This window comes from Cebus imitator, unplaced genomic scaffold (assembly GCF_001604975.1).
Source record: "Cebus imitator isolate Cc_AM_T3 unplaced genomic scaffold, Cebus_imitator-1.0 Scaffold170, whole genome shotgun sequence".
Classification (NCBI taxonomy): Eukaryota; Metazoa; Chordata; class Mammalia; order Primates; family Cebidae; genus Cebus; species Cebus imitator.
The window spans coordinates 3,803,114-3,825,955 of NW_016107485.1; the positions used below are offsets into that span (position 1 = coordinate 3,803,114).

Here is a 22,842-nt window from a genome sequence, read left to right on the forward strand (position 1 = left end):
AACAGAGCAAGACTCCTTCCAAAAAAAAAAAAAAAACAAAAACAAAAACAAAAAAAAAGCCTGCCCCCTGCCCAAGTCCAACTGACTCCCAGAAACTGTGCCCCTGACATCCTTTGTAGGAGAGCAGTGTGGGAGTGCAGGGAATGCAGCAAGATAGCAATCAGGAAGGGGCTGAAATGACTTGGAAGGTTCGGGAAGAACTCCGCCGGCAGGCTACCCTGAGCTGATGGAGGGCCAGCCTGGGGGTCGGAGGTGCCAAGCCCAGGGTATCCCCCAGCTGTCCCTTCCACCCCACCTCCAGCAGGGCAGGACCACCTTGACCTTGAGATCACGAGCCCCGGTCTTCAGGTCTCACCCCTCAAGACTGCAGGAACAGCAGCGGGCCCTCTCTGCCCTGCAGGCCTCCTCAGACTGACCCCCTGGGGCACAGAGGTTTCGGGTCCAGTCTTTGGGGTGACTTCCTGCTCTGTCATTCCTGGCTGTGTGATGCGAGCATCATCCCACTTCTCAGAACCCCCATTTCCTTGTGTGTGAAGTGGGGACAAATCCTCCCTGCTGCACAGAGCTGTGAGACAGACAATCAGCTGGTGCCAGCAGAGTGCCTGCACACAGTAGGTGCTTGTGCCTGGCGTGACTCCCCAGTTTGCTTCAACCTCACAGCCCTGCCAGCCAGGGATGACCCCCTCATGGAATGGACAAAAAATACCAAAAGCAGCAAGAAACAGCCAGCTGGGTGCCAGATTGGAGCACTGGCTGGGCTTGTGGCTGTGTGATCTCAGGCAAGTCACTCCACCTCTCTGAGCCCTACTGCCTGCATGTGTCCAACAGGAGATGAAGGCCTAGCACGCAGTGGGTGCCACTTACATGGTAGACTGGAAAGATGGGGGGGTCCTGCCTGGGTGGACAGGGGCCAGGGTTCGAGGACAGACCCACCTGCCCAGGAGCTCACCTTGCTGTCTTTGGGGCCAGGTGGGCAGGCTGTGGGGTCCTCGAGACTCAGGTCGTCACCCAGCAGGATGGACGATGACCTGTCTGAGTTCAGAGAGAAGGCTTCGGTCTCAGCTAGCTGCACCTGCAGGGAGAGGGATGGCGTTGGGTCACCCCAGGGCTGAGATGGCACACCTGGGTCTTGGGGCATGCAGCCACAGGCCTGAGGCTCTGAAGAGAGGCCGAGCAGTGGTCAGAAAAGTCCAGACACCTGCTGGGCATGGACAATGTGTCCACCCTTTGCAGGGGCCCAGCCTGTGTGACATGTGATGGTGACACAGTGGCCACCTCCAGTGGAAGCCAGCCCTGAGTGGCCCGTGTTGCTATCTGGGCCTGAGGACAGGCGAGTCGCCATGGGCTGTGGACTCCACAGCTGTCTGCTTGCCCCAGACCAAGTGCCTGTCAAGACAGGGGAGGGCTTGACTCATCTATGGCCCCGTGTGGACAACCTGCCCAGTGTGTCACAGGCAGGGGACACCGTGGGGCCCAGAGACACTGGAGAATTTCCAGCCACCACAAGGCAGGGGTGTGGGGCAGCCCAGACCTCCAGCTCCTGTTGACGGCTGCTGGGGGTCCGACCTGACAGCCACCTGAGGCCGGGGCCACCCTGGGGGCTAGAACACCCCGGTGAGAGGTCAGGGGCCCACCCTGCTGGGCAGAGTGGAGAGCTGCCTGCGCCTGCACTGGAGACAGATGCATGGCCACAGCCTGGGAACCCCTGAGCTGGGTAGGCTGAGGCCCCAAGCTGGAGGGCAGGGAAGGACACCTGGCAGAGGTTGAGTGCCAGGTTGAGTGCCTGGCAGAAGAGCAGGCAGATGACCCACCCATTCATGTCACAGAAAGGGCAAGCTGTGCTGTGAGTGACACACAGGCTCCCTGCCTGGCATCCGCAGCACACAAGGTGGGGCAGCTGCCCTACCCGAGCACCTACTGTGTGTGGCACAGGGCTGAGGCCGGCAGCTACGGCCACCACACCTGGTCCTGGCTTCGGGAGCTGGTCTGCCTGGCCATGGAAGCAGTATGTGCCCACACTGACCCGGCCTGGTCTCTACTGTCCAGAGCCCGGCTATCCCCTCAGGCTGGCCCCCCACCAGGCTTTGAGCTGCCCTTGCCCAGAGACACTCCCAGGCCGCCATTACCTCTTGCTTGTCGTGGTGACACTTCCTGCAGCCGGCGGGCGAGGAGTAGTGATGGAAGATGGAGCCAGACAGGTTGTCGATGATGGTCAGCTCCCCCTCCAAGGAGTCCTTGATGATTAAAGAGACGCTGTCCAGCCACAGGTTCTCCTAGGCGGACGGGGACGGGGTGGGGACAGGTGGGATTATCAGCCGGGTCCTGGGGCTGCGGGGTGGGCAGGACATAGCTGTCCCCCGGTTGGTTCTCTGTGCCCATGGCCTGGGACTGACCCCCTCATCATGGGGTCACCCCTTCTATGGAGCTGAGCAGGGTGGGGGTCCCAGAAAAACAAAGGCCTCTGTGCAAAGCCACCCCAGCCCCACTGCCCATCTGGCCCTGCGGTCCCCCCTCCTCTGATGACCCTCACGCCTCTCCAGCCCCTGCCCACCTGGGCAGGCGAGTAGCAGCGCCGGCACAAACCGCCCTCAGCGTCGCCCCCGCCGCCTGCCCCTCCCGGCCCGCGGCCAGGGGCGCCCGGGGAGCTGGCAGGCAGCCTCGGGCCGGGGCCCAGACTGTGGGCCCTCTCCAGCTCGAGCTCCGCGTCCATCTCAGCGTCCTCCTGCGCCTCCTTGTTGCTGTCGTCCAGGTGCTTCATGAGCACAGCCACCACCACGTTGATGAGCACGAACTGCGCAGTGAGCACGAAACTCACAAAGTACAGTGGCGACACAAACTGCAAGCTACTCAGGCAGCTGCGCTCATCATGGGTGCAGTCTCGCAGCGTGTCCTGCATGGCGGGGAGGGCAGTGAGGACGAGGATGGCGGTGAGGACATCACAGAGGCTGCTGGAGGCAGAGGCCGGCCCAGGGCCACACACGGAAGCAGCAAGACCAGGATTCAACCCCCGAGATGGCCCCCAGCTGCCCTGCCCCACTCTGCCTAGTGGCAGCCTCTGCCTGCCTCAGCCTCAGCTAAGTCCCCACATGGACAGACAGATGGCCCAGGACCCTCCTCCTCTCTTGCTCCCACCCACATCCCCTCCCTACAGCTGGCCCTGCCTCCCGGGGCCACAGTCAGGCCTGAGAAGGAGCATCCGGGGCTTCCTTCAGGGTCCCCTGGGGAGGGGGTGCACTCAGGACTAGGCCACCTTTCTGGTTCTTCTGCCAGCTCAACCCCCATCCACAAAGCCCAAGAAGCCTCCCCCACCCACCAGCTCTGGGCCAAGGGGAGCGGCCGCCTCTCCCAGCCCCCCAGATTCCTGCCCCCTTGCTGGGGCACTGAGGGCTATGCAGGGGGCAGGGGTGGGAGGCAGAGCAGGCCTGGCACTGCCCTCTCCACCCCAGGGCCCCAGAACCGAGGCCTCACCCGTGTCCCCCTGGAGCCCCTCTCTGCCCTTCCCAGCCCAGCCCAGGTTGCGCCCCAGGCCAGGGAGCCTCTGCCAGGTGACCCAGTCAGTGTGGCAAACAGCAGGGCGCCTGGCCCTGGCCTTCGGGACTGCCTAGGCCCCAGGTCCCCTCTGGAATGGGGTAGAGCTGTCTCCCCTAAAATCTGAGCCCCGATCCCAGGCAACACTGGGACGGTGGTGGACAGTGGGCCTGTTTGTTCTGGCTCCGCTCTCCCCACTGTGCTGGTCCCACGCAGACCCCTCCACTCCTCTGGGCCCTGCAGCCCCCTCCCATGTGTGGTGGGGCCCTGGGCAGACAGAGCCCTGAGCAGCAGGACCATCAGCCTCCCTTTCCCAGAACCCAGCTGATTTCTCCACCCCAGCCCCCCCGGGGGTACCTTCATGATCCCGTTCCAGTTGTCACCCGTGGAGACCTGGAAGAGTGTGAGGAAGGCCATACCGAAGTTCTCGAAGGTGGCGTGCCGGCTCATGCCCTCGCACGGGTTCTCGTCATTGCAGACTGGAAGCGGGAAGGAGGTCAGCCCTGCCAGACGGCAGAGCGCCTTTGGGGCTCACCCAGACCCAGTGCCCCCTTCTCGCCTCAGAACCCTCACCACACCCTTGGAGGGGCAGGCAGACTGCACAGCCTACAGATAAACTGAGGCTTGGGGAGATGGTGCATGAGCTGGGGCTCAGGTTTTGGTGAGCCTTACTCTGCCCCCACTGAAGAATGGGTTTCTGAGAAAGAGGATGAAATGGGGTGAGGGCCAGCCCCCCCCAGGGAACCCTGCTTTCCAGAGCGCTCTGTTGCCCTCTGACCCCGCCCTGGCCTCTCCACTTGCTGGGGCGGCACTGGCTGAGTACAGGCACCAACACAGGGATAGGAGGGTAGGTTCCCTGGGAGACCAGACAGCTGGGGATCCAAGCTGGGCTCCAGCACACAGGCCTGGTGAGTGCCCGAGGACACGGGCTGCCCTCTCCCAAGAACTCCTACCCGCACCAAGAAGGGACTGCAGATGGCAGAGGGCCACCCACCCGTGCGCCCTTGTGTAGGCATCTCCCTAACACAGAGACCCTGATGTGACAGGCTGGGGGGGTCTCAGGCCTCCCCCGCCCCCCTGGCCATCCTGCAGCCCCGCTGCACCCCCACCACGGGCCTCCTCCAGGGGTCACTCACCCAGCTTCCCAAAGAGCTCCACCCCGAGGGCAGCGTAGATGAAGAAGAGCAGCATGAAGAGTAGGCCCAGGTTGCCCACCTGTGGGAAGACAGGTGAGGCTGGGCGGGGCTGGGGAGCAGGTAGGGGCACACCTGGCCTGGGAAGGGTGGAGGCTGGGCGATGGGGGTGGGCAGCCTGAGGGTCAGGGCAGCTGTAACATTTCCCCAGGCTGTGTGTCCACGTCTGTCACCCCCACAGGACCTGGAGAGCAGGCTGGGTCCAGCATAGGCCTCAGAATAATAAGAACACGCTCGTGCCACCTTTACCACAAGCTGCCCTGTTTCCAGCTCGTGCAGTTCATGAGCTCACTTTCTCCTCACGGTATGCATCAACTATCTTTTTTTTTATACAGAGTTTCACTCTTTTTGCCCAGGCTGGAATGCGATGACATGATCTCGGCTCCCCACAACTTCTGCCTCCCGACTTCAAGCGATTCTCCTGCCTCAGCCTCCCGAGTAGCTGGGATTACAGGTATGCACCACCATGCCAGATATTTTTGTATTTTTAGTAGAGATGGGGTTTCTCCATGTTGGTCAGGCTGGTCTCGAACTCCTGATCTTAGGTGATCTGACCGTGTCAGACTCCTAAAGTGCTGGTATTACAGGCATGAGTCACCAGGCCCAGCCATGAACTATCTTTTATCCCCATTCTTTCAGATGAAGAAGGAGATGGACTGAGAGGTGACATCACTTGCTCAGAGTCACATGGCTAGTAAACAGGGGTTCAAACCCAGCAGGCTGGTCCCAGGGTCCATGCACACAACTTATGCTACATACCTTGTGTGGCTACCAAGGTTGAATGGATGGATAAATGAAGAAAGGGAAGGAGGCCGGGCTCAGTGGCTCACACCTGTAATCCCAACATTTTGGGAGGCCGAGGCTGGCAGATCAGGAGGTCAGGAGTTCAAGACCAGCCTGACCAACATGGTGAAACCCCGTCTCTACTAAAAATACACAAATTAGCCGGGCGTGGTGGTGCATGCCTGTAATCTCAGCTACTCAGGAGGCTGAGGCAGGAGAATAGCTTGAATCCGGGAGGTGGAGATTGCAGTGAGCCAAGATCACACCACTACACTCCAGCCTGGGTGACAGAACAAGACTCTGTCTCAAAAAAAAAAAAAAAAAAAAAAAGAGGAGGAAGAAGAAGGAGAAGGAGGGAGAGAAGAAGAAGAAGGAAAAGAAGAAAGGGCAGGGAGAAGGCAGGAGGTCTCAGCGCTAACACCTGCTCCTGTACAAAACCACGGAAATGCACTTGTCCCTGTCACTGTTGTCTGCTGGTCTGGGAAATCTTCAAGAGCAGGAACACAGCTGCATGAGGTCAGATGTGCCTCCTTGGGCCAGCACAATGCCTGGCCATATTGAGGAGGGAAGGCAGGAATCACACAGGCCCGGGGACCCTAGAAGCCTCTGCAAAGCCAGCCACCCCCATCCCACAGCTCCTGTGGGAGAAAGCGTCCTGGATTCCAGACCTAGTTCAAGTCTATCCACGCACAGAGACTACCTTTAACTGATGCTATGGAGAAGACAAGGCTCAAACACTTCCTTGCCCTAGAAATGGAATATCTCTTAGGACCCTCAGGAGGTCTGCGTGAAGAGAATCAGAAGGCGTTCACATTAATTGCTGGAAAGTAAACCCCGTTAATCACCGCTCCTTGAGTTTCTCCGCTCCACTCCAGAGCAGGCATTTTTGCCCAGCCATTCTGCACTGCTAGTGTCTAATTAAATGACGTTCCCTTCATTAATAAAATAAGCACTTACTGAGCGCCTGTGAGGCAAACTGTATGGCCCTGACCGCTGAGAAGGATCTGATGTGGCTGAGGCTCTAGGATTTCAGCTTTGTGCCCTGTGAAGGCCGGGGCTGGCAGCATCTCTTCACCAGGATTGCCTCCAGCTTTTCTATCTGACCCCTCCTGCGGCCAGCAGCTCCAGGTCGGCAGAGCTGCAGCAGCCTCCTCACCAGCTTTCCTACCTCCAGCCTCTCCCTCCAATCCAGTCTGTTCCCAGCCACCAGAGCCACCTTCTCAAAGGCAGCTCTGGCTGCAACCTGCCTTGTCTGGAACCCTCCTGTGGCACCCAGTGCCTGCAAGATAAGGCCCAATGTGTGCTGTGACCTGACCCCCCAAGGACCCTCTCCCAGCCTGATCTTCCAACCCCCTACACTCCACCCACATAGAAAACAAGCCCCACAGTGCCTTGGCACACTTTTCCCTCTGCAGGGAGGACCCTCTGTCTTTGCCTGGTAAATGCCTTCTCCCCACCCCTCAAAGCCCCATCCATGGGTCACCTCCGCTGAGAAGCCGCCTCTGGTGCCTCCTCCCTCTCCCTGGGGCAGAGCCTGGTGGGAAGAGGCTGAAGTTTCATTTTCCTCGCACTTTCCATAGAACCGAGGAAATAGCCAATGTCCATACAACAACATGAGCATCAGCGAATGGATTTCGAGGGGTAAGCACTATTTCACAGCCAGTGACACTTGGCACGCAGGTCTTCTAAAGTGCTGATGCAATTGTAATGACTACCGTGGGTCTCCTGCTGGAGGCTGGGATGTCCTGAACATCTCCACCTGCTGTGCCCTGTGCCAGCTCAGCACGGGATTTGGGAATCATGATAGGACTGCCCAGGGGTCAGAGAATGGGGAAGGGGAGTGGGAGCAAGGAGGGCCAGGGAGGCCGAGGCACACACCCTCCACCCCCATCCCTAGCAGCCTCTTACGTGCCCAGTTCATGAGAAGTGGCATGTAAGAGGCTGCTAGGGATGGGGATGGCGTGCCTTATGAACTTTAACCATCTGAAACCTCACTGCAGCCCTTTGAAACATGCACTTAAGGGAGCAATGCGTCACCATCATCCTCATTTTACAGGCAAGGAAACTGAGGCACGAAAAGCTTCAACTCCTCTGAAGGGATTTAGTGTTAGGAAAAGCCACATGTCTCTGAATGAATACCCTTGCTTTCCATCCAGACCATGTCACTTTCCCTTTACAATGGGGCTGCTGGGAAGCTCACGCTAAACTCAAGAACAGAACTCACTGGTGTCCTTAGCCAGGGTCCCTGAAAGAATTAGCTCTGCTTCCACCTTCCCTGGGCTGTTAATCTTGTATCCTCGTTTTTAATATGTGGTATCTGTATTTTAAGGCGCCTAAAGTTCCTGACGGCTCTATGAGTCATAATGAATAAATAAATATGCCTGAAGCTCACCTCAGAGCAGAGGCCACCCTGAGGGGAGGGGGAAGGGGAACCTCAAGCAGTCAAGACAGCGGGGGAGGGAAGGACTGGGATTGCAGAATTCCCAGGACGACGAAAAAGATGCCCTCTGTGGCCCTGATTACATCTCCCCTTTCACTAATGACGGGGTGCAGGTAGAGGGACTTCCCTAACTTCCAAGATGCCCACCTGGGTCAGGGTCTCACGCTGTCCCTCCCAGAATGCCATCTTGGAACTTCCCCATCCACACTGCCACCTCCTTCTACCAAGCCACCCTTGGAAGTCCAGCTCGGTCTCCTTTCCTAGGCTGCCTTCCCTCATCGCCCCAGGAAGTGTCCAGCTCTCTTCTCTCTCTCTGGAGCATGCTGGAGGTCCCTCCCCACATTGCCCTGAAGCATCCGTCTCCCCCCATCAGCCTGGGGGCAACCAAGGGCAGGATGTGGAACCTCAGTGCGTGCACAGGGCTGGACACAGAGTGGCACTGGCGACCACGTGGTGAAGCCGGAAGAAAGAAGCAGAAAGGGACCCTTCCTGCCTCTCAGGCCCCGGCTCAAAGTGCATCCCCAGAGACACCATCTGCCCTGGCTCTGGCAGGTGCAAGGAGAAGGGAAATCAGGGCCTGCATGCCCCAGCGCCCAGCTTGACTCCGATGACCCCTAGAAGGGCTGCCAGAAAGATTGGCTCTTACCTGGGGCAAAGCTTGCACCACTGTGTCCAGCAGGGCCCGCATCCCTGTGGCCATCTTCAACAGCTTCAGCACTGCAGGTGAGACCCAGCCCTGCCCACTCAGTCCCGGGGCAGCAGGGACGTGTGTTTGCACGTGCATGTGCACGTGTGTAAACTCGGGAGAAGAGTGAGAACATGAAGGTGCGTGCAAGCAGAGTTCGGCTCTCAGATGCCACATTACACAACGTGGGTGGGTGCAGCCACAGGGTGAGTGGGGCATGCACAAAAACGTGTGGACATAAGGTGTGGGCGTCACTGTAAAAAACGCCCCAGAGGACAAGGCATAGCCATGGGAACAGAGGTCTATGAAGTGTGTGAATGAGTGCACCATGAACGGTCATGGGCAAAAAGGGCCAGCGTGAGTGGCCACCTCTCTTCCCTTCCCCTCTCGAGAAAGAAGACTCTGGCATCACTCGCTGAGTTTCTGGCAGGCAGAAGACCATGAGGCGCCTCGGCTTGCCCTGAGACAGGAGGCTTTTAAAAGAAGGAGCCACCCTGAGGGGAGGGAGAAGGAGGCTCTGAAGACCCTGTGTCCCAGTCACTGTGTTGGAGAAACGCCCGTGAGGAGCTGGAGGTGTTTCCCATCTTCCCAGCTGGACTGGGTTCCTTGCATAACACTCTGAGACTGGACCCCATGGGTCATGGCGTTATAAGGAAGTGAGAGTGTGTGCCCATGTGTGTTGTGCAAAGCTGTCTGTGTGGTGGGGGAGGTGTGTGTGCACACAGAGGGTGCATGCATGTGTGTTGGCTGTGTGCCTCCCGGCTCTTGCTCACCCCTGCTCAGCAAGGAGCCCACCATGCCCAAGAACTCCTGCCCCCACCTCTCCCCACCCCACTCCTGTGTGCTCTCATCAGGCAATGGGGAGTCTCATCCCACCCCTGCTTGTCCCTATTCCCTGTCCCATCCCCTGCCCCTCACCTCGGGCAATGCGTAGGACCCTCATGATTCGGATGATGGTGGGGTTGATGGGCAGGGCCGCGTTGATCTCAATCTCCTCCAGGGTGATGCCCATGACTGACAGTAGCACAATGGCCAGGTCCAGCTGGTTCCATCTGCTCGGCCATGCATGAGAGGGCAGGAATAGGCATCATGAGGATCTCTCTGGTTCAGACACATCTTAGTGGAGGATTCTCCCAGGTCCTCACCCTTCTATTGTGACCCATTGGGTTGCGTGGCTGCCCTCCGTTACTAGCTCTTCCTAATGCCACTGGGTCCAGGCCCCTCTCTGCTCCCCATAGCCATCATTCCCTCATGCAAGGGGCTGATCAGGCTAAATAAACATCTGTGGCCTCCTTCAGAAGAGGAGGCATGGACTGTAGCATCTAGGACTAATCTTGACCTGGCTGCTCCTTTTGTGTGGCCTTAGGCTAGTCCATCAACTTCTTTGAGCCTCACTTATTCCCTTTAAAAAAAAAAAAAAAAAGCAGATGATGCTCTGCCTATAGGGTACAGAGAGCCTACCAAAGATGAGCCAAGAAGGGCCAAGTAGAATGGCCTGCATCCATTAGATGAGACCATAATCATTTCCTGTTCAGAGTTATAAGCAGCAGCTGGGGCACTTGTCCATCAGCGCCTAGATGCTTACTGGTTTTCCCCCTCAGGCTGCTCCAGGCTTCCCTAAGGGTCAGGACTGCTTCCTCGTCCTGCAGTCTACCCTATTACTGCCCTAGCCCAGCCTGGACACTCACCGGTCCTTGAAGAAGCGCCTCAGACCAAATGCCACCAGCTTCAGCACAGCCTCCAGCACAAAGACAGTGGTGAACATATAGTTGCAGTACTTGAGGGCTGTCTCCAGAGACTATCGGGGGCAAAGAGAAGCATGATCCAGGGCACATGACCTGCTCCCCAACCTTCCTCCACTCAGAAAGTCTCTGGCTTTTACGGAGAGAATTTAATCCATTTACTTTTAGTGTAATTATTTATATGTTGTTTTATTCTTTCCATCTTAATGTGTACTATTTTTTTATGTTGTTATTTCTTCTGTTTCCTTTTTCTTATTTCTGTGTGTCTGGTCCAGCTGGTCCCATTTGGAGGCAATATAGGGTATTAATGAAGAGCTACTGAGCCAGACTGCCTACATTTGAATCCTGGCTTAGTGCTCACTCCTTATTCACCATATGATCTTGAATAAGTCATTTCATCTTAGAAAGCTGCTATGAAAATTAAATGAGCTAATAGTTCAGTGCTGGACACAGAACAATACTTGGTAAATGTAAGCTATTATTATTCCAATTTTTTTCCTGTTAATTTGGAAGTTCTATAATAATTGTTTCATTCTGCCAATGGTTATCTTTCTTTTTCCTGCATTCATAATATTCCCCTCCTATCATTTGAAATAAGGTATTAATTCCACGCCTGGAGGTTCTGCTTCCCTCTTCATCCCCTCCAACTCCATCAAGGTTTTTAGAATGCACTTGCTCCTCATATGCCCCTCACATACCCAGTCTGCAGCAAGCTGGGAAATGGTCATCCTCACCCACCCCCAATGTTTGCCTGAAATGGTTCTTCCACCCTTTTCCCAAGTCTCCATATGCCCAGGAAGTAACTGAAGCTACATGGTAAGCTTTGAATGCAAATCTAAGTTCCAGACTTGGTTCGCTACCTATGGCTGAGCAACTTGGACAGGATTAACGTCTCTAAGCCTCAGTTTCTTCACCTATAAAATCTGTACAAAGGATTCCCCCTGCCAGATTAAAGAGTTCATATATGTAGTGTGCCTTGCAAAGAGTCAATATTTAACACACCACAATCATTGCCAGCCATGTGCAGGCCAGGGTCCAAATGTTGCCTCCCTGACCCACCTTCTCTCTGACCCTTCCCTTCCAGGCCCTGAGCTTCCTGATGGTAAACTTGTCCTGCACCTCCTTCCACTGCAGTGCCCAGCATAGAGCTCAGCATGGAGGGGCTGCTCAGATCCTGCTGTCAGCTAACCCCTGCCCCACCCTATCCCTGGGGTGGGGTCCTACTGAGACCCCACCCTCACCTTGTAACCTTAGGCTGGGAGGCAGACCAAGGCTCACCGTGGGCTGATTGTAGTGCTCCAGGGACATGGTAACCACATTAAGGCAGATGATGAAGGTGATGAAAATGTCCAGGTAGTGGCTGGTACACATGGAGTGGATGAGCAACCGGGTGTGACAATAGGTGGCATAGTAGGGCAGCCGCTGGGCCTCTGCAGGGGATACAGGGGGAGTGGCACAGACCACAGAAGGTTGGGGTTAAGGAACAGGGCACAGGGCACGAAGGAAGGAAAGGTGGAGGAAAGGGAGGGGGCAAGGAGGATGTCCGTCCACCCCAGGCCCTGGAATCAGTGTTAGAGCCCCTCCACCCAACCAAAGCACCATGAAAGAAATGGTGGGGAAGGTGACAAAGAAGGCAGCACATTCATTCTCCCCATCTACCCCAAACGAGCTTATGGCAAGAGCTCTGGGCCTGCCTGTAGGGAGAGCAGGGTTCCCATGGCCCAGGGCACCCAGGCTCTGCCTTTGCCCTCTGCCTGGACTGAACCCCCCATAGCCTCACTCAGGTTGGCAGTGGTGTCAGCCATTGGACTCCAGGTGGACACTGATGGGGCTCAGGTCCCCTGGAGAGGAAGATGCTGGGAAAAGCGGCTGAGCCCTGGGCACAGGGACTGTATCTTTTGTTCCCTTCTAGCTCCGAAGGCCCAGGAGGCTGGGGTCAGGCCCAGGCAGAGGGGCCTAGAGCTGGGTGGCCCATGCCCTCCACAGGCACCCACTCACTCCGGCGCTTCTTCTCCAGGCGCCGTAGCCGCTTCTCCTCACGCCGCCGTGCCTCTTCAGCCTCCTGGTGCTGCCGGCATTTGTGGAAATTCTCCACCACGACGCCCACAAACATGTTGAGCACAAAGAAGCTGACGATGAGCAGGAAGGAGATGAAGTACAGCAGCATCCAGGGGTTGTGGTTGGTCACAGGCTGCAGGGGAGCCAGAGAGGGCTGAGGAGGCTGATCAGGCCATGGGCAGTTGCCCAACCTGGCTGAGCCTCCATGAAGTGAGGATGTGTTGAGCCTGCCTCCAGGAAGGCAGCTGTGAAGTCTAAATGAGGCAGCAGGTAGGAAGTAAATACCCTGGGCATGGCACAATAATGTGCTCAGCAAAGAAAGCCACCTCTCCTTCCCTGCTCAGGTGCTGCCTCCTGGACACATCTGTCTTCTTCCTCTCATTCACCTATCCATTCACCTATGCATGCATCTACCCATCCATCCATCCATCCACCTATCCTTCCACTCACCCATCTACCCATCCACCTATCCACCCACTCATCCACTCATTCACCCATCCATCCACCCACCCATCCATCCATTCACCCATCCATGCATCCACCCATCCATCCACCCACCAGCCAGCAAGCCACCCATCCATCATCCATCCATCCACCCACTCATCCATTCATGTATCCACCCATCCATCCACGCGCCAGCCAGTCACCCATCTACCCATCCATCCACCCACCCATTCACCCATCCACCTACCCATCCATTCATCTACCCATCAAACCATCCACCCATCCATCTACCCATCCACTCACCCATTCATCCATTCACTCATCCACTCACCCATCCATCCATCTACCCATCCACCCATCCATCCATCCACCCATCCACTCACCCATCCATCTACCCATCCATTCATGTATCCATCTTCTCACCCATCTATCCTTCCATCCTTCCATCCATCCATCCATCCATCCACCCGCCCATTCACCCACCCAGCCAGCCAGCCACCCATCCATCAACACATTCATCCATTCACTCATCCAGCCATCCACCCACCCACCCATCCATCTACCCATCCACCCATCCCTCCATCCACTCACCCATCCATCTACTCATCCATTCATGTATCCATCTACTCACTCATCTATCCATCCTTCCATTCCCATCCATCCACCCACCCATTCACCCACCCAGCCAGCCAGCCACCCATCCATCAATACACCCATCCATCCACTTATTCACCCATCCAGAAACAAGGCAGGAAACAAGGTGGCCTGCAGAGGGAAGAACTTGGATGCACAGATTCCTTGGTGGAATCTGTGTATGCACATGCATGCATGCACTGGTGGGGGTGAGGGAACAGAGCAGACAAAGAAGTAGAGGAAGATGCATCCAAGTGTTCTCATTACTCCTACCCAATACTGCCACCCTCACTTCCAGCTCCAGAGTTTTACTGGATGGGATCCATGAAGCCAAGAACCAAAGGGCCATTAGAGGCCTGGGAGTTGCACACAGCCCTGCCTCCACCAACTGGGCACTGTTTTAAGCTAGAAAATTTCACTGTTTTTTCTCCCAGTGACCCCCTCAGTCCAGACACAGTCAAACCAAGTCAGCCACACATCTTGCCTAAAGTCCCTCCCTAGCCCCAGAGGAACCCCTGCTTCCCAAGGGGTCTCGAAAGCCAAGCCTGAGTCTCTTCCCTGACCTCCTCCACCCAATCTCCCTCCCCAAATCCATCTTCACCCAGCAGCCCTCAGGAGGTTGCACTGACAAGCAGATCTGAAAAGCAGCGGCACCACTCTTGTTGCAGTCCCTCACTGGCTCTCTCTGCTCTCAGAATAAAGTTTTGCCCCTTGTCATGGCTCACTCGGGAGCTTGCAGACCACGCAGCCCTACCTGCCTCCTCTCCCCACCTCCTACCTCTCTCATTTTTTACCCCTGGCCCCCAACTCCCAATTCCCTGAACACATCACTCTCTCACCTCTCTGTTCCTCTGCCTGCTGGCTCAGCCCCTCTTCTCTGCCTGCACGTGGTTCTCCACCCACCGGGCTCTGTGCCCCTCTAGGCAGGAGTGGCTCAGATGCCTCTCCACACAGAACAGGGGGGATTTGACAAAGCAAATGGAACAATGATTTACGCTACCCAAGGAGCCGCCGTAATGGTGAAGATTCAGGCCAGGATATGAGGGGTGGGCTGTGTTGACAGTGGGGAGACACTGGGGTTGTGGGTCTCGCTGATACCAGTTTCAAATTCAAACCACTGGGCCCCAAGGACACCATGTCCCTCCCTGCATCCAGGCTTGTCCTGGTCCCAACGACACCCACCTGCTGGTCCACAGCGACAGCATCCAGTCCATTGTACATGATGTTCACCCAGCCATCCTTGGATGCCAGAACAAAGAGGGACATCAGAGCCTGGGAGACACAGGGAGAGGGAATGCAGGGGTGAGGGGTGTGAGTGACTCCAGCTGCAGCCACCCCTTCTCAGCTCTCTATTCTTCTGCCTCTGGGAGGCAGAGGGACAAAGAGGTCTTCCCTGTGTGGTTGAGCCGTACCCTCATCCAACAAACCTTTCCAAATGACCTACTATGTGCCCGCCACATACTCTGTAGTTGCTATTATAGAAGAAAGAGCACTGGACCCACAGTCCTGGGTTTTGGTCTCAGTTCTGAAATTATCCAGCTGTGTGATCTTAGGCAAAAAAAATTCAATCCCTGCCCCCTTACCCAAAGAATGGAGCTAACAAATGCCTTTCTGGCAGGTGTGCTGGGAGGGCCAGCTGAAGCTCAACCAGAAGGTAGCCATTCTTACTCTAGTGGGTAAGACATGTTTGCCCCAGCATCTGACAACAGGAGCTCAAGAGAGGAGTCAGGAGCCCTGGGTCAGAGGTGGCCACACCCCCCTCTGCTCCTGCCACTGTGGGCCAGGACATGGGGTTCTGGAATGAGTCTCTGGCCTGGCAGCACGGGCCCTTCCTCCCACCATCCAGAGCACAGACCCCTGCCTCTTCCCTTTCCAGGTGGGAATGGTGCCGAGGGTGTCCAGAAAGGGTTCAGACCCAGGAGCAGGAAGGGCAGGGGACACAGAGGAAGCCCTCCCCAACACCCTACCAAGGGCACAGGAGGCTCCTACATTCGAAGAACCTGCCATCACTGTCCCCGTTGATAGATGAGGACACTGGAACAGATGAGGGTCTGGCACTTGTCTGAGGGCACACAGCTGGAGAGGGCCACTGAGGAGTCAGAGGCTGCAGCCCAGGCTGGAACCCTCCAGGTGGCTCCGAGTGCTGAGAACACCCCACAAGGAATTCCAGGAGAGTCCAATGCCAGGTAGACCCAAAATGCTCCAAAGGGGCAGGGCTGGCACTGGAGCAGAGCCCATATGTGAAGGGAGTCAGGAGCACGGGCACAAAAGGCCACAGGTGGGCTCCCCCTCAGCTTCCTAAGACATCTTTTCCCCATGGAAGCAGGGGTAGTGACTGTCCAGGTTCCTGACACCCTTTCCCTGGGTACTCACTGCCCCTCTAAGGCCCTGTGGCTCCCCTCCCAGGTGGCATTGGGGGGCAAGCCCTCCAGTGGTATCTAGCTGGAGGCTGCCCATCAGCCAGTGGGGACACGAGCCTGGAGCCTGCTCCTCCCTGTGCTCCTGGGGCAAGGCAAGCCTGCATCTGGACATACCTGGGCTCCTGGGCAGGCCCTCGAGAAATGAGAGCAGCTCTGGGGGAAGGGGAGGCAGCCAGCCAAGGGCTGTCATCTGGGGCACTGCCCAGATGGATCTTGCCTGGCAGGCCCCCAGGAGAGGAGACCAAGGGGAAAGCAGACACCGGAAAGGGGCTTGCCTGTTGATGGAGCAGAGAGCAGCGGGCAGGTGATGGGAGAGGGAACCACCCTGGGCCAAGGGCTTGATACACTTGATACCTTTTCATCTCTACCGTGGCCTGCCTGGCAAGTTATAACATTCTCATTTCATAGATGAGGAAACTGAGGCTCAGGGAGGCCACACTTACAGAAAGTGGCAAAGCTAGATTCACTCTTGACTAAAAACTCCTGTCAGGGTCCCCTGGGTAGGGGTGAGGTGTCTGCTGGACATTGCACGCAGACCCTCTGAGCTTCATCCCATCTGAGAGGTGAGTGCTACCCTTACCCATTTTGCAGAAGAGGAAACTCAGGCTTGAGAGGAGAAGTCAGTGTCAGTTCTGGCAGTGCAAGTCTGAAGCCAGGTGTGTGATTCCCAGAGCCACTGGCATCCGAGAGAGGGGAAGGTGTGATCAGGACTAGGAGGGCAGCACTCACCTGGCCCAGGTTGTCGAAGTTGTATTTGTGATGGACCCAGCGGTAGTTGGCGGCCATGCAGTCCGAGCGGTTGGTGATGTTACGGGTGTCCACACCCAAGCAGTGGTAGAACTTGCCTTTGAAGAGCTGGGGAAGTGGGGGCAAGGTTGGTGCTCTCATTGCAAGTCAAAAATAAATCTGCCTCTTCATTTCATAGACTCAGCCTGCCTTGTGCTCAGTCATCTGGGCCCCTGTCTGTCTCCCTCCCTGGAGGGGGAGCCCACTGCCGGCAAGGCAGATGGCTGGCCAGCAATGGGCGGTGGCGGTTGGAATGTGGAGTCTCTCCCCTGGCTGGGAGAGACTTCCTCTTCCCCAGTCACAGAGGCCAGTCCCCGCCCAGCCTGGGTGCCCCTCACCTGCACTCCCAGGATGCCAAAGATGATGAAGAAGGCACAGCAGATGAGCACGATGTTGCCGATTGGCTTGAGGGAAGAGATGAGCGTCTCCACCACCAGCTTCAGGCCCGGTGCCCGGCTGATGACACTACGGGCAGGGAGAGGCCAGGCACACATGAACCTTTGGCCAGGCCAGGAGACAGCCCTGGCTCAGCCCAGAGTCACCAGGGCTGAGCATCCCAGGGCAGGAGCCCCAGGGCTCACCAGGGCTGAACACCCTAGGACATGAGGACAGTCGCCGCCGGGAATGCAGAGAAAGCGGCCAGGCAACCTAGACATGGGCAGAGCAGAAGGCGAGCTGCACCCAGGCCTCAGATCTACAGCAGCAGCAGGGCACCTGCCCTCACCCCTCACTGTGCCCAGCTCCTCCGGGGCCGTACCACACCCTGATCTAGGGACTGACGCCCAGAGATGGCAATGAGTCACCCGGGGACATGCAGCATGGGTAGCAGTACTGGGGTCCACCATCAGCCCTGCTCTTTCAGCATGGCCCGTCCCCAGGGTCTGCAGACCCCTCCCCTAGGAACAGCCCAGGGTGTTTGGCACTCACTATTGGAAGACTGAGTGGGCGGGTGGGGAGGGCGGAGTGAGGGCCCAATTCGGCCTGTGGCTTCTCTGTACAGTGCATGACACCTTCCCCCATCCGCCGGTAAGGGGTCCTCACCGCAGGGGGCGTAGGGTGCGCAGGAGCCGCAAGACTCGGAGGACCCCCAGGATCTTGGCTCCCCCGGCCGAGGCCACAGACACAACGATGTCGATGATGGACACGAAGACAAGAAAGCCGTCCAGCACGTTCCAGCTGCTGCGCAGGTACGCCTGCTCGCCGAAGTACAGGCCCAGCGAGACCACCTGGGGCGGGGTGGGGTCGGGGTCAGGCCGCCGCGGGAAGGGGGGCAGGTGGGCGGGGCCAGTCGGGCTCTGCACGAGGGGGTGGGGCAAGGCCCGGTGGGCTTCGGGGGATGGGGCGGGCTCTGGCCAGTGGAGGGGCCGAACGGAAAAGTTGAGCTCAGGCCTCACTCTGAGGACGGGTGATGAGCGGGGACGAGTCGGGGTCAGGGCCTAGCGGGCCGCCCCGTTAGGTTCCCGGCCCCTCTGGCAAATCCAATTCAAAACTGCCAACCCTGGGAAGCGCCCCAGATGAGAGGCTTCCCCTGAGCCCCACACCTCCAGCAGGTGCCTCCATCACACTCAGTGTTCCCTACACCACTCTGTCTGGCGGGGTTGTGACACCTGTGAATGGGGACGCGGCTGACCCCTTCTGGGTCGCGGGAGCCCAGCCCAGGGTCTGATACCCAGAGGGGTGGGGCCACGAGGCTACAAGTGGAATGAGGCCGATGGCAGGTGACTGATGAGCTGAGGCAGGGGCTGACCCAGGGCCAGATGGACCGAGCTGGGGCTGGTAGGGGTCCTGGGTGAAGCCAGGAGCTACCTTCAGTGTCATCTCGCCCACGAAGATGGCCGTGAAGATGTAGTTGGACACGGTGAGGAAGATGCGTTCCTGAAAGCATTGGGAGGTACCGTGGACCCAGGGGCTCCCAGACCTGCCCAGCCACTGGCCAGCCTCTGCTTTGGCTAAGGTGTGTGCAGGAGAGGCCACCACCTTTCAGTTCAGGGAGGCTTTCCCCGCTCCCGAGGCAAAATCCCTGTCCCGCCTTGAGGGGCCCAGTGAGGTCTCTGCCTCCCTCAACCCTGGCGAGCTGCCCCCTGGCTTGGCCCTGCCCTAAGGGCTGCAGCCACTCACGGTGCTGCCGGCCTCAATCTGAGGCCGCTCCAGGGCGATGGTGATGCAGTTGAGAAATATGAAGGCCAGGACGACGTAGTCGAAGAGCTTGTGGGCAATGATGGTCTGACACAGAACCCGGAACCTGGGCAGGGTGGGCGGGGGCCGCCTGAGCATCAGCTGCCTCCCACCCTGGCCAGAACGAGGCAGAGAGCCCAGGCAGAAATGCAGACCAGGCTGGCCTCGAGGAAGCAACCCCTCTCCTCTCCTCTGGCCACACAACAGGTGCCAACTCTAACTCTACACCTGCTCAGGGTGCCCACCGGGCACCGCCTCCTCTGACCACACACCCACACCACCCGGTCACCCACTTTGCCCTGGCACTCTCGAGGCTTTCCCAGCCCAGATCCCTAAGCCTGTCAGGAGGACACCACACTGCCTGGTACCCTCTGCTTCTGCCCCAGGCCTTCCCTTAGGCTGCTTCCTGCCCCTGGACCAGATTACTCCTCTTCAGACCCTGCTGTGCCTACTGGAATGCCACCTGCCTCCACAGCCCAGCACAAAGGCCTCCTCCTCCAGGAAGCCTCGTGATGTTCCCTCCAGATGCAAGCCCTACAGGCTACTTGAGGATGGTTCAACCTGGTCCCTAGCACAGGGATGGCCTAGACTAGAGGAGAGCCTGGCCACCAACATCCGGCCCCTCCCTCTCCCCTGGAGACCCCCAACCTCTGGGCGGGCAGGGTCTGCTGTGGTCTGGGAGAGCGCTGCCAATGGCCCTGGCTGGCTCGGCAGAGACCTGTCCCTCCCACGTCACCCCTACTCTAACCCCCACCCTAGGCCTGACCCCGCACACCTGTTATCGGGAGAGAAGAGGTAAACAGACCAGTCTTCGCGGACCTCGCACCAGTCGGGCTTATAGACGTCGATCATCTTGCGGACGCGGAAGCATAGGGTCTGGCGAGAGGAGGACGGAGCGCCAGGGGTCAGCGCTGCGCAGGGCTTCCCGTCTCCGCCCATGCGGCCATCCCGCCAACTGGGGTCGCATGGTCACCTCCGAACTCTGCCCAACCGGTGCAGCCAGCGAGGGTTTCTCTCCCAGGAGCGGGCCCAGTTCGGGTGTGGGCAGTTCCGGCCCCGCCCCTCCTGCCTCGCGCCTGAAGCCCCAGCCCCTCCGGCCACGCCCCGGCCACGCCCGCTAGGGCCCCGCCACCTGCGGCCGCAACCCCTTCTTTCCAATCCCACCGCTCCGGTCCCCTTCGGCCCCGCCCCCACTCACGTAGTCGATCTCCTCCTCATCCTCCCCGCGATCCCGGCGGTCGCCCATCTTGGTGAAGACGTCCTTGGCGATGCTGGGCATCCTGCCATTGCAGTCCTCGTGCCCAGGGGCCGGGCCCGGCGCCCTCCAGGCGGCCCGGGGGTGGACGCCCACCGCGGGCACCAGCTCGGCCAGGTCCACCGAGTCCCTGGTGTCGAGGGACAGCGTCCGGCGGTGGTGGCGGTGGCGGTGCGCCAGATGGGGCCCGTGATGGGCGTGGTGGGCGTGCGGGGAGTGCAGGGGCGCGGCCCGCGGCGGCCCCTCGTCCCCCGCACACTCGCAAACCCGGGCGCCGCCGCCACCACGCTCCGCGGAGAGCAGGGACTCGTGCTCGGCCGATGGCTTGTGCTTGAGGCTGTTCCAGCTGGAGCGACGGCTGGCCCAGGCCCCGCTGCGGCCCCACGGCCCATAGTAGGAACTCCGGGAGCTGGACTGGGAGGAGACCCCGCCCGGGTCAGTGCCCCACAGGCACACCCATGGGTGGGTCACCAGGTGCAGGAAGGCAGCCTGCACCCCCGCTGTGGCCCTAAGAGTGCCACCCGCCTGGCAAGTGGTGATGAAATGGGCTTGACCCTAGAGCTCCTCTCCCTGTCCCACCTCATTCCATCCACATCCACAGGGACATGTGGGCACATGACCCGGAGGTTACATCCCCTCCTGCCACCTCACTTCCCTTGAGGAAGGTATAGCAAATTAGGGCCATCTTCCCATTTTACACGTAAGGAATCTGAGGCTCAGAGAAGGGCAGTAATTTGCTCACTGTAACACAGCTTGGAGGTGGCAGAAGCTGGATTCAAGCTGCAGTCTGCCTGACCCCAAAAGCCAGCTCTTTTTACCCAACACATTGCTGCTGAGATGAAAACCCAGTTCTCTGCACCAGACCCCACTAGCACTAGGCATTCATTCCTTATTGCCAGGTCCTGCTGTGGCACTGGGCACCCAGGAATGCAACAGACATGCCCCTGTCTGACTTTGGCTGGGCATCAGAGTCTGAGGCTGGACTGGCAGGTACCTCTCTTCAGGGCCCCTCCACGCACACCCAGCAGGAAGATCCCATCGGGAGCTCCCCATAAGAACTCACCAGGGAGCGCTGATCATAGCTCATCCTCCCCAGAGACATGACGCTGCTCTTTCGGGAGCCCAGGGCCACCAGCATGGGGTCCGGCTGCAGTGAGAGTCGGGGGGCAGGTCCCATGGCCCCAGCAGGACCTAGGTGCCCACCCAGCGGGAGACTGGGGTCCAGGTGCCCATTGGGGGTCATGGGGATGGGGCAGAGCTTGGGATCTGGAGGAGTGAGATGGAGACAGGGGGAGGGACAGAAGGCAGAGAGGACAGAACAAGAGCAAGGGAGGCACAAGACAAACAAACAAGGAAGGAGCAGAAATGGAGAGCTTTTCTGAGGAGGCTTCATCTACCAGGAAGTCTTCCTGGTTGCACCCCATCACAGCACCTCCCCTCCACTCTGCCTGCAGGGCTCTCAGCTTTATTTAGGTATGTGTAGACCCCTTGCCTTCCATGCTCAGGACCAGCCTGGAGCCTCACTGCCATGCCTACTGTGGGAAACAAGGCAGGGACTGCCCACCCCAGTTACTAAGAAAGACACTGGGAGACGCTTGTTCCAAGCTGCCCGGTGGTGCCAGGCAGGACCAGAACATAGGCCGAAACCTGAGACCCTGAGGCAGTAACCAAGGGGCCCTGCTGTGTGGAGGGATGTGGCGGGCTGCAGCTACCCCTGTGCCTAGAATCCCAGGATGTCACTGACCTCTTTTTGAGATTTCACATTTCTTCCAAGTATGAAGGTAGATAACAAACCATAGAGAAGTAGCAGTCCCTGAGCCTGGGCTTGAGGGGAAGTCAGACACTGTCCCCTCTGCCCACTTGGATCTGGGGGGAAGGCTCTTGGCCCTGTAGGTGACAAGCAAGGGCCTGTTTACCTCCGCTGCTCTCCAGGCCTTCCTGGAGCTTGTCAAACTCCTCCATGTTGGATGAGCTCTGGTCCTCGTCCGAGCAGGAGCGATTGGCGTCACCCTGGGAGAGCGTCCCTCACGTTAGAATGTAGATCAGCCCAGCTCCTCCCTTCCCAGCTCCCTCCTGAATTTTTCAATGGGTGTTTCCACTGCCATTTTACAGAAGGGAAAACTGCTGGAAAAGGGAAATGAGATGCTAACAGGACCCTAGGCCACAAAGCCAAATCTGCTTGACTACATGCATCCCCAGAGCCTCAGAGGATGCAGGGAGCGGGGCCGAGTCCCTGATCTTAGGGGATTTCGAATCTCAGAGATGGAGAAGCCTAGTCCTGCAGCCCTTGGGGAGAGCAGGGATCACAGATGCAGTATCTACTTGCATGCTTCCTATGATGAAGAGCTCACCACCTCATCAGTAAACCCCTCCTTTGGGGATAGGCTACCTGCCAGACAAGTCAGGAGGTCAAGACCAGCCTGACTAACATGGTGAAATCCCGTTTCTACTAAAATACAAAAAATTAGCTGGGTGTGGTGGAGCACGCCTGTAATCTCAGCTACTCTAGAGGCTGAGACAGGAGAATCGCTTGAACCCAAGAGGCGGAGGTTGCAGTGAGCTGAGATTGCACCATTACACTACAGACTCTACAACAAGAGCGAAACTCCGTCTCAAAAAATAAAAGAAATTTGAATTGCAGTCCCTCCCCCATCCAGGCCATCTCGCCCTTGCCCAGTCTTTTGCAGGCCCTGTTGGGGT

At 58.0% G+C, this 22,842-nt stretch overlaps 1 protein-coding gene across 3 annotated transcripts in view; it reads right to left on the reverse strand.

The window, feature by feature from the left end:
- The window catches only part of CACNA1I (calcium voltage-gated channel subunit alpha1 I), a 127,595-nt gene that overhangs the window by 7,522 nt on the left and 97,231 nt on the right, over nt 1–22,842 (reverse strand). For all 3 annotated transcript variants that reach the window (XM_017544568.2, XM_037744373.1, XM_017544569.1), the window contains 20 exons: nt 22,059–22,152; nt 21,206–21,408; nt 20,086–20,556; nt 19,663–19,763; nt 18,831–18,954; nt 18,519–18,587; nt 17,754–17,938; nt 17,051–17,177; nt 16,656–16,781; nt 14,689–14,778; nt 12,370–12,562; nt 11,650–11,801; nt 10,318–10,427; nt 9,548–9,681; nt 8,591–8,661; nt 4,665–4,743; nt 3,886–4,007; nt 2,552–2,890; nt 2,127–2,273; nt 950–1,072 (listed from right to left, as the gene is read on the reverse strand). In XM_017544568.2, coding sequence (XP_017400057.1) covers nt 950–1,072; nt 2,127–2,273; nt 2,552–2,890; nt 3,886–4,007; nt 4,665–4,743; nt 8,591–8,661; nt 9,548–9,681; nt 10,318–10,427; nt 11,650–11,801; nt 12,370–12,562; nt 14,689–14,778; nt 16,656–16,781; nt 17,051–17,177; nt 17,754–17,938; nt 18,519–18,587; nt 18,831–18,954; nt 19,663–19,763; nt 20,086–20,556; nt 21,206–21,408; nt 22,059–22,152 — 3,060 coding nt within the window. The remainder of the gene's footprint in view (nt 1–949; nt 1,073–2,126; nt 2,274–2,551; nt 2,891–3,885; nt 4,008–4,664; nt 4,744–8,590; nt 8,662–9,547; nt 9,682–10,317; nt 10,428–11,649; nt 11,802–12,369; nt 12,563–14,688; nt 14,779–16,655; nt 16,782–17,050; nt 17,178–17,753; nt 17,939–18,518; nt 18,588–18,830; nt 18,955–19,662; nt 19,764–20,085; nt 20,557–21,205; nt 21,409–22,058; nt 22,153–22,842) is intronic.